The 10,154-nt window shown below is 61.3% G+C and overlaps 1 protein-coding gene across 1 annotated transcript; it reads left to right on the top strand.

Annotated features, from left to right (window-relative positions):
• Positions 1-4,134: 4,134 nt before the first annotated feature.
• DLX3 (distal-less homeobox 3) lies at positions 4,135-7,447 on the top strand. Its single transcript, XM_027742358.1, has 3 exons — positions 4,135-4,495; positions 4,854-5,044; positions 7,049-7,447. Exons 1-3 carry the CDS (start codon positions 4,177-4,179, stop codon positions 7,385-7,387), a joined length of 849 nt encoding a protein of 282 aa, XP_027598159.1. The 5' UTR covers positions 4,135-4,176; the 3' UTR covers positions 7,388-7,447.
• The last annotated feature ends 2,707 nt before the right edge of the window (positions 7,448-10,154 follow it).

The following is a 10,154-nucleotide window of genomic DNA, read 5'->3' as shown; positions in this document are numbered from 1 at the left end:
TCTCCGGTTGTGTCCCCCCCCATGCCCACGCGGGGGCACCGCACCCCCCCTAAATTTGCAGCCTCTCTCCCCAGTACCGGCAACGTCCCCCTCACCCCAAACCCGCAGTCCCCACGCCCACGTGGGGTATTATGTCGAGTCTCCCTCCCCTCCCATAGATAACTCCCAAAGCCCACGCGGGGGGCACCGAGTCCCTCCACGCCCCTGCCCCCAGTCCGCAGTTTACCCCCAAACCGACGTGGGAGCATCACGTCCCGTCCCCCCCTTCCGCTGACCCCCCTCACGCCCACGTGGGAAGAACCGAGTCGTGTGTGTTCCCCCCCCTTCCCCGCATCCCCCTCTCTCCCGCCCCCACCCCAAATTTGGACCCTCCATGGGATGGAACCGCCGGGATGGGACCCCCAATTTAGGACACCCCATGGGATGAGCCCTCGAGGCTCGAACCCCCACCATGGGACGGGACCCCCATGGAATGGGACCCCCCCTTCCCCCGTGACAGGAGGTCACGGCGGGACCCCGAGAGCGGCTGTGCCGTGGGACAGTCCCATCCCCGTGGTGACCGCGACGGGGACACCGCGGTGGCCCTGGGGACGCGACCGCAGCCGCAGCATCGCCACTTCCCTGCCGGGAGGGGTGGCGGCGGTGACAGCCATCGTCCCCGTCCCCGATCCGGCTGAGGTCACCGGGAGCCACCGCGCCGCTCCCACCCGTGCCAGGAAACCCGTGGGTGGGGTGGGCTAGGCTGGGGGGCCTGCAGGATGTCCTGTGTCCCCCACCCCGATGTCCCCGTGCCCCTGTGCCGTGTCACTGGAAAGAGTGACGGCACAAGGGGACAGTGCCACGGGCAGCGCTGCCGGCGGCCGGCACACGGCTACGGCACTGGGGCCCGGCCCCCTCCCTTATCCTTTGCCCTCCGTCCCACGTTCCTCGATCCCTGTTCCTCGTCCCCTGTTCCTTGTCCCCAGTCCCTAGTCCTTCGTCTCCACCCCATCCCTGTCCCTCGTGCCCCGAAGGTGACATCACCGCACAGGGGTGTCATTACCGCAAAACACCACTAGATGACGCCGTTCCCCCAAGGATGCTCTGGGGGATTTGGGATTTGGGATTTGGGGTCGGGCAGGTCAATCGGCAGCGCCTCCCTCGACACCTCCATCAGCCGCGGCTGTGGCGGAGCGGGGGGGACACGGGGGGACCCCCGTGGGCGCTGCCGAGCTCGGGGGATGTTTCCAAGCAGGACCCCCCCACCAGTGTTGGGGGGGCACGGGGGGATCCTTCAACTTCCGGGGGGCTATGGGAGGGATCCCCTCCAGCCTCGTGGGAGGCAAGGAGGGAAAAGCCCTCCGACCTTTTGGGGGAGTATGGGAGGAGAGGTCCTGCAGCCTTAGGGGGCCACAGGAGGGAACCCCTCCAGCCTGGGGGGGGCACATGAAGGGAACCCGCCGACCTTTTGGGGGCCACAGGGGAGGAAAACCCTCCAGCCTTGTGGGGGGAATGGGGAGATCCCTTCAGCCTTGTGGGGAGGAACGGGAGGATCCCTTTGGCCTTGTAGGAGGAACGGGGGGGATCACTTCAGCCTTGTGGGGTGGACGAGGGGGGGCCCTCCAGCCCTATGGGGGGTATGGGGAGGGGGCCCAAACTTGTGGGGAGCACAGGGGACAGCAGGGGAGTGCTGACCTGACCCCATGGTCAGCCCTGCCCCTGCACCGACCCACAGAGACCCCCGGGTGCCCCAGTACGACGACTTCTGCCATCCCCACAGTGTCCCAGTTCACCCAAACTGGTCCCCCCAAGTCCCCCCACCCCCCTCCCCCATCCATGAGCTCCTGGATTTGGGGCTCCACAAGCGCCAGCCTGGCCCAGCAGCCTCCGGCAGCCCCAGTGCCTCCCAGTCCCAAACTGGTTCAGGACTGCACGGACCTGCTCCCCGCTTGTGCCCCACTCCCCAGCCGCCCTCCCTGGCCTCCAGCTCCCCAACCGGCTTTTCCTGCCGGCACATCCCTCTCCCGGCAGGAGCCGGCCCCGGTGACAGTCCGGCTGGAGGGGGACAGCCAGGCCAGGGAGCCGGGGATGTCCCTGCGGCTCCTCGGGACCCTGGGAATGCTCCCCGGGGAGGCCCCGCACAGCTCCCAGGGCTGGGCTTGGCCCAGACGCTTCTGTCCCCTCTGAATGAACTCCTCGAATCCCCAATTACAATTCCCATGTGGGAAGCGAGTCCGTGCCATTCTCCACGCTTTGGGGTCATGCTTTGCCTCCTGCAGAGGCTCCTACTTCCCTCCGGGATTCATCTCCAGTTCTATTTATTTCTTTAGAGCTATTCCTATTATTTCCATTTCTATATTTCTACTTCTATTATTTTTATTTCTCCTTTTCCTATTCTTGTTCCTATTTCTATTCCTACTTCTAGTCTTATTCCTACTTCTAATTCTATTCCTGCTCACATTCCTATCCTTCTTTCTATTTATTCCTATTCCTATCCCTGTTTATTCCTTTTCCTATTCGTATTTATTCCTATTTCTATTTCTCCCTGTTCCTATTCTTATTCCTATTCCTGTTTATTCTTACTCTTATTCCTATTCCTATTTATTTCTCTTCCTAATCCTATTTCTATTCACTCGTTTTCCTACTTACACCTATTCCTACTGCCACTCCTACTCCTAATCTTATTCCTTATTCCTGTTCCTATTCTTATTCCTATTCCTAATCCTATTTCTATTCATTCTTTTTCCTGCTTATTCCTATTCCTACTGCCACTCCTATCCCTATCCCTATCCCTATCCCTATCCCTATCCCTATCCCTATCCCTATCCCTATCCCTATCCCTATCCCTATCCCTATCCCTATCCCTATCCCTATCCCTATCCCTATCATTATTTATTGTTCCTACCCCTATTCCCGTTCCCATCCCACTCTTTCTATCCCCAGTCCCTCCACATTCCCGACGATTATCCGGTTTTCCTGGCGGGCCCGGCGGTGGCGGCGGCGCCGGGACTCGAACCCGGGGCGGCGGCGGGGGCGCAGTTCCCTCTGTGTCCGTCAGGTGGTGCCTTTGCACCGCAGTGCGGGCCCGGGGGGGCCCGAGGGGCTGGGGGGACACACGGTGGGACAGGAGGGTGCAGCCGCCGCCAGGCTTAAGGACCCCCAGCCCCCTCCCAACCCCCCCTTTCAGGGTAAAGACCCGCCTGCAGAAGCGGAGACCCCCCTCCCGCAGATAAAAGCCCCCCTCCCAAAGCCCCCCGTCCTCCTGGGGACAGCCCCGGGAGTGGCCGGGGGTGACCAGGGCTGGCTCGGGACCCTGAGCTGGGCGATGCTGCGGGAGGGGCTCTGAGGGCAGCGGGGGGGGGGGCAGGACCCGGACTGGGGGTGGGAGAGACACGGAGCCCCGGGGGGGGGAGTGTTCCCCCAGAATCAGGGCCTGTCACTGCCCGAGGTCCCCACAGGGCAGGTGCAGCACGGCAAGTTTTGGGGTGGGTGAGGGGTCCTCTGTTCCGTGAGGATGGGGGGGCTCTGCCTTGGGGATGGTGTTGGACTGGGAGTCACTTCTGGGAGAAGGTGGGATCTGGGGAGAAGGGAGGACACCACAAACACACCCCCGGAGCCCCCCAGCCCCAAGCATGGATCCACCCTGCTCCCAACCCCCAACCCTCCCTGCCACCCAACAAACACCCCCCCCCCCCCGACTCCTCCTCCAAATCCCCACAGCCCCCAAAGTCCCCTTGCAAACCAGCCCTCTCTGACCCCCACAGTGCCCCCTGCATCCCCAGGGCCCCCCCTCCTGCAGACGGGACCCTGCGCTCTGTATTTACTCCTTCGCCTTCCTTCACCCACTCTTTGTTGTTTCTTGAGAGAGGGAAAGAAGGGAGGGAAAAAAAAAATAAGGGAGAGAGAAAAAAAATAAAAAAGAACCCACACAGGAGGAGGCAGGAGCCTATTTTGCCTCCCAGGCAATATTTCTGGAGCCAATCGGAATGCGCACCCACCCTGCCCTGCTCCCTAATTAAAGGCTTTAAGCAGGCGGCCGGGGCCGGAGGTTTGGGCACAGTCTCTTTGGTTGCTCCTCGCAAAGAGCCGCAGCGCGGGATCCAGCTCCGGGCACGCCAGGCCTGACGCGGCAGCCGGAGCCGCCAGGTTGGGGGGTCCCCAGCCGGGCAGGCAGCTCCCCCCTCGCCAGTGCCAGCGATGAGCGGCTCTTTCGATAAGAAGCTTTCCAGCATCCTCACGGACCTGTCGGGCTCGCTGAGCTGCCATGCCGCCTCCAAGGACTCGCCCACCTTACCGGAGTCCTCCGTCACCGATTTGGGCTACTACACCAGCCAGCACGACTACTACCCGGGCCAGTCCTACAGTCAGCCCGTGAGCCACTACCCCTACCACCAGTTCAACCTCAACGGCATTGGCGCCGCCGGCACCTACTCGCCCAAATCCGACTATTCCTACAGCCCTTCCTACCGCCAGTACGGCCACTTCAGGGACCAGCAGCTCCCGGCGCAAGAAGCAGGTAGGATGCTGTGGGGAGAGGGGGTCGTGCCCATCCCGCTGCTCCCTGGGGATTCCGGAGGGAGTTTTGTGGAGCTGTGCGTGTCTAAGTTATCGCCGAGTTGGGGCGGGAGGTGCTGCTGCTGCTGGCGGATGTTGGGGCAAAGCTCATCCCCCTCCGGCATTCCCGGAGCTGCCGGGGGGACGCGGTGGGATGGATCCGTGCTGGATGCGGCGTCCGGGGGATAACCCAGGGGGTGTCCCAGGGGATATTCCAGGGGATGAGGTAGTGCCAGCACCTCGAGCGGGATGGCCCTGAGTTGGGGACGGGGGGTGGCTGGGACCCCTCCACCCGCCTCACCCCTGCGCTCTCTGCCCAGTGTCGGTGAAGGAGGAGCCGGAGCCGGAGGTGCGGATGGTCAACGGGAAACCCAAGAAGATCCGCAAGCCCCGCACCATCTACTCCAGTTACCAACTGGCTGCCCTGCAACGCCGATTCCAGAAAGCCCAGTACCTGGCGCTGCCCGAGCGGGCTGAACTGGCCGCCCAGCTGGGGCTCACCCAGACCCAGGTAAGGGCTGAGACCCCCCGACACCCCAATTCCCGACCACGGGCGGGAGGGATCGGCAGAGGGGGAGCAAGACCTGCCCTGCTCCTCACAAATGCGAACTGGGGGGGTCTTGGGAGGGAGTTCTGTTCCCGGGCAGCTCAGAGGGGGTCTGGGGGTCCCCAGGAATGGATAGTCCCCGCTTGTTTGCGGGTGCAAAGCGGGCAAAGCAGATTTCCCCACGCGGAGCAGATATGCTTTGCCGAGGGAAAACTGGAGAGGAGGGAAGGAACAGGGAGAGGAGACGGATTCCAGCCGTGCCCCACTCCCCAGTTTTGGCGTTTATCCCCCTCTCTTTGGAGCTGGCACCATCCCAGACCTTGCTCTGCTCAGGCACCCCAAGGGTTGGGGGCTGAATCCTGCCCCGGTGCCTGGGAAGGTCCTGGGTCAGCAGCGCACCCGGTGTCCCGGGAATGCGGGGCACCGAGTCCCGGGCGGGACGGGACGCTCGGGACGGGACGCTCGGGACGGGATGTTCGGGACTCCCCATCCCGACACCGGGTCCTGATCCCAAGTCCAGCAGGAGCACGGGGACATGGGGCCGAACCGTGCTCCTCCCGTCTGCACTTCCCGAGGCTCCCCGACTGCGCTGTCCTGCCTGGCTCAGGCAGAGAGAAGGGATTTGGGGACCGGCTCCACACCCCGCCGGGACCCTGCGCTGGGGTGGCAGTTCAGGCTGGACTGGAAGAGCAGGGACGTGCGGGACGGGCTTCTCCTCCCCACGAACCACCCAGAGTCGGGGCTAACCCCTTGTTTTTGGGGTTCTGCCCGGCGAGGGGACAAACTGTCCCGACGGATCTGCTTGTGGGAGGGGAGTGGGTTGTCACCACTGTCCCTGCGTGTGACTCCCCCGCAGCCCGGCCCGGGTGCCCTCCCTGCCTGCGGGCCGGCGCCGGCGCCCTTGTGCCGCCCTTGGCGCGGCGCTCCCAGCGCCCGGCCTTCCTCCTCCTCCTCCTCCTCCTCCTCCTCCTCCTCCTTCTCCCTTGGGCGATGAAGCAATCGAGGACACTCGGCAAAGGGCTGACGGAGCGCGTCACCCGCTCCCAGAGGGACATCCTGTTTGGGTGACAACCGCCGCCGCCCCCACCCCGTCCCCGCGGGGGCCGAGCGCGTCCAGCGCCGCCTCACCCAGCCCTGGCACGCTCCCGACGCCCGCGTGATGCTCCCCGCGACGCCCGTGTCCCCAGGGGGGCTTCCTGTGACACCCGCCTCCCCAGGGGGGTCCCCACGACACCCATTCCACGGGTGCTTCCCGCAGAGCATCATGTGTTCTCCGTGACACCCACATCCCGGGTGACCTCCTGTTGTGCACCCACCGTGTGTCCGGGGTCCCCACGACACCCGGGACTGCTTCCTGCCACCCACCGTGTGGGGTCCCCACGGTGTCTGTGTCCTGGGTGCCTTCCAGTGGCACATGGTGTGTCCAAGCTTCCCATGCCACCCTTTGTTCTGTGGTGCATCGTGTCTCGGGAGTCCCCGTGACACCCATGTCCCAGGGCTCTTCCAGCACTGCACTGTGTCCCTGGGATCCCTGTGACACCCTTGTCCTTTATCCCTTCTCCTGTCTCTGGGGTCCCTGTGACCCCCTGTCCCAGGTTCCTTCCCGTGTCTCTGGGGTCCCTGTGACCCCCCTGTCCCATCTCCTTCCTGTGTCTCTGGGGTCCCCTTGACATCCATGTCCCTTATCCCTTCCCATGTTTCTGAGGTCCCCATAATGCCCATATTCCAAGTGCTTTCCCATGTCTCTGGGTTTCCTGTGACCCTCACATCCCTCATCCCTTTCCGTGTCTCTGAGGTCCCCATAATGCCCATATTCCAGGTGCTTTCCCGTGTCTCTGGGATCCCTGTGATGCCCATGTCACTTATCCCTTCCTTGTGCCCGAGCTCCCCACACCACCCTCTCTCCCCATCCATCCCACACCCCCAGTTCCACGCCGGGGCTCTGACCCTTGTCCCTCCCTCCCTCAGGTGAAGATCTGGTTCCAGAACCGCCGCTCCAAGTTCAAGAAGCTGTACAAGAACGGCGAGGTGCCGCTGGAGCACAGCCCCAACAACAGCGACTCCATGGCCTGCAACTCGCCCCCCTCCCCGGCCGTCTGGGACAGTAACTCGCACGGCAGCGCGCCGGGCCGGACCCCGCTCCCGCAGCCGCTCCCCTACAGCTCCTCGCCCGGATTTCTGGAGGAGCACAACCCCTGGTACCACCCGCAGCCCCTCGGCGGACCCCACGGACCCCACCAGGCACAGCCGGCCACCACGATGCACCACACCTCCCCGGGGCCCCCCAACGCCGGCGCCGTCTACTAACAGGGAGAGCCAGGGCTGAGAGACAGTGGCAGAACTCCTTTGCCTCCTTTTTTCCCCCTCCTACTTTTTGCTTTTTCTTCTTTTTTTTTTTTTAAAAAAAAAGGAAAAGAAAGGACACCCGTGTACACGCACCCCTAGACACACTTACCTCCCCTCTCCCCGCTCATCTCAGGAACCAGAGGACTGCAAAGGGCTCAAATCCTCCACTCCCAGCGTGGGAAAAGGCGGAAAATTCTTCTTCTGCATTTATTTTTTTTTTTATTTTTCCATCGCCTTCCCCCCTAAAATAAAACCGGCCCCCCAGGGGCCTCATCCCCCTGCAGGTCCCTCTCTGGAGCTTTGCCTTTGGGGGTCACCCCACTGAGTGAGCCCCGAACAGGAGTGGGCACCCAGGAGGGTAACCCGGAGCCCCCACATTCCGTGGGGATGGAGGACACTGTCCCAGGTCGGGATGGAGGATGCTGTCCCAGGTCAGGATGGAGGATGCTGTCCCAGGTTGGGATGGAGGACACTGTCCCAGGTTGGGATGGAGGACACTGTCCCAGGTTGGGATGGAGGATGCTGTCCCAGGTTGGGATGGAGGATGCTGTCCCAGGTCAGGATGGAGGATGCTGTCCCAGGTTGGGATGGAGGATGCTGTCCCAGGTTGGGATGGAGGATGCTGTCCCAGGTCAGGATGGAGGATGCTGTCCCAGGTCAGGATGGAGGATGCTGTCCCAGGTCAGGATGGAGGATGCTGTCCCAGGTTGGGATGGAGGATGCTGTCCCAGGTCAGGATGGAGGATGCTGTCCCAGGTCAGGATGGAGGATGCTGTCCCAGGTCGGGATGGAGGATGCTGTCCCAGGTTGGGATGGAGGACACTGTCCCAGGTCAGGATGGAGGATGCTGTCCCAGGTTGGGATGGAGGACACTGTCCCAGGTTGGGATGGAGGACACTGTCCCAGGTCGGGATGGAGGATGCTGTCCCAGGTCGGGATGGAGGATGCTGTCCCAGGTCGGGATGGAGGATGCTGTCCCAGGTTGGGATGGAGGATGCTGTCCCAGGTTGGGATGGAGGATGCTGTCCCAGGGGGTCGCCGACGCCGGAGGAGCGGGATGTGCTTCACCCTGGCTCCAAAATCCACGGAGTGGGAGTGATTTGGGGGGGTGACAGACACCCCACAGGAGCAAACCCAGGACCCTCAGCCCAGCAGCTCTGTGGGAATCCCCCGGGACGATGCTCAGACAACAAGGTGGTTATTTAAAATTAAATAAAAAGTGGGTGGGTGGGTGGGATTATTTTAATATTTAAACAGTTCAGGAATGGTTTAAGTTATTTTTGAAAGAGGAAAGTCGTGTTAATCTCCGTTTTCTGGCAGTGCCTCTGGGTGTGGGTTAAGGAACGGCGACAAAAATGCCTATTTTTTAACTAAATCGACAACATATTTTAAAGGAAAAAAAAAAGCCCGAACTCTTTCCTATTTTTTAAGAGAATAGTGCTATTTTTTTAAGCTGAAAGTGCCGTTTTAAGGAGTGTTCATATGTGTTGTACAGTCCCGGGGACCTTATTTATGTTGCCTTATATAAATAGGGGTGTTTGGGGGGGAAAAAAAGCGAGTGTACATAAGGTTTGTTTGTATAAAGTTGTTCCAAACCAAACTGGTTTCGATCTGGTTTTTTGTCCTTTTATTTTTGTTTTTAAGGAACCCCCCCCCTGGTTGATGTGACACCTCCCCCCCCCAGGACAGGGTGGGGGTCCCCCTGAATGTCCTTTGCTGCTTTCCAAGGGAACCAAGCGAGAAATATTAAATGATAAAAGTGTTTTGAACTTGAATTTCCAAACGCCAGGTTTTTTTCCCAGTTTTTTTTTGGAGCAGAGTTTTTTCCCCACCTTTGGAAATGCACATTTAAACCCTAATTTTTTGTGCCCTGTTTTCGGGGGGCAGCTGGGGGGTGGTCGGGTCGTGGGATGGCACAGGGTGACGGGCACAGATGGCGCTGGCCCACCCCAAATCCCACTTCGCCCTGCTGAGAGGGAATTTGGGGGGAAAGGATTTTATTCCTGCATTTCGGAGCATTCCCTGAACTGCCACGGAGACCTGGCGCTTCCTCCTGCTCCTCTTACTGGGACCAGTAAGGCTCCCAGCCGTGCAGACTGGGAGGGTGGCTGGGCTGCCCCGGTGTCCCTTCTGGGGACACCCCACGAGCCATGTGGGGGACAGGACACCCCAAAACCCGATCCCACAGGACCAAGGCGCTGCCCCTGTGGAGACGGTGCCTTCCCCAGTGGAGTTATGGGGTCGGGGGGCTCGAGTGACCCCAAGACCCCCCAGACCTGGCCCTGTCCTGCTGCTCCCGCTGTCACCCGCGTCGTGTCACGGGTGGGGGTGATGCCCCATCGCCCCCCCGGACCTGGACCCTACATCTCATCCCCCCTGGCTGTGGGGACCCCTCAGTCCCCCCCAGTCCTCCATGGGGACCCCCAGCATGGCACGGGATGCATCAAGCTCTCAGAGTCCCCAAATCTGTCTCCCCATCCCCCCTTCCCATTCCCAAGTCCACACAGGCCAACCTTGCACCCTTGGGGGGGTTCCCTAAGCCCCTCCATGAGCTGCACCCACTGCCCTGTTCCCATCCCAGGCTCCAGGATGGAAGAGGAGGAATCCAAGTGTCCCAGCCCGGCGTGAGAAGCTCCATGGCACGAGCTGGCACTGGGGAGTTTTAATTTTTTTTAATATATTTTTAATTTTTTAAATGTTTTTAATGTTTGGGGTTTTTTTTTAATTT

The sequence above is a fragment of the Pipra filicauda genome, unplaced genomic scaffold (assembly GCF_003945595.2).
Source record: "Pipra filicauda isolate LSUMZ 115617 unplaced genomic scaffold, ASM394559v2 scaffold586_size332294_pilon, whole genome shotgun sequence".
Classification (NCBI taxonomy): Eukaryota; Metazoa; Chordata; class Aves; order Passeriformes; family Pipridae; genus Pipra; species Pipra filicauda.
The sequence above is the reverse complement of the archived record's forward strand: the minus strand, read 5'-3'. Positions and strand labels throughout refer to the sequence as shown.

Coding starts and splice junctions, on each gene's coding strand:
- DLX3 (XM_027742358.1), top strand. CDS start 4,177: ATGAGCGGCTCTTTCGATAAGAAGCTTTCCAGCATCCTCACGGACCTG. Junction 4,496..4,853: donor GCTCCCGGCGCAAGAAGCAG/GTAGGATGCTGT, acceptor CTCTCTGCCCAG/TGTCGGTGAAGGAGGAGCCG. Junction 5,045..7,048: donor TGGGGCTCACCCAGACCCAG/GTAAGGGCTGAG, acceptor TCCCTCCCTCAG/GTGAAGATCTGGTTCCAGAA.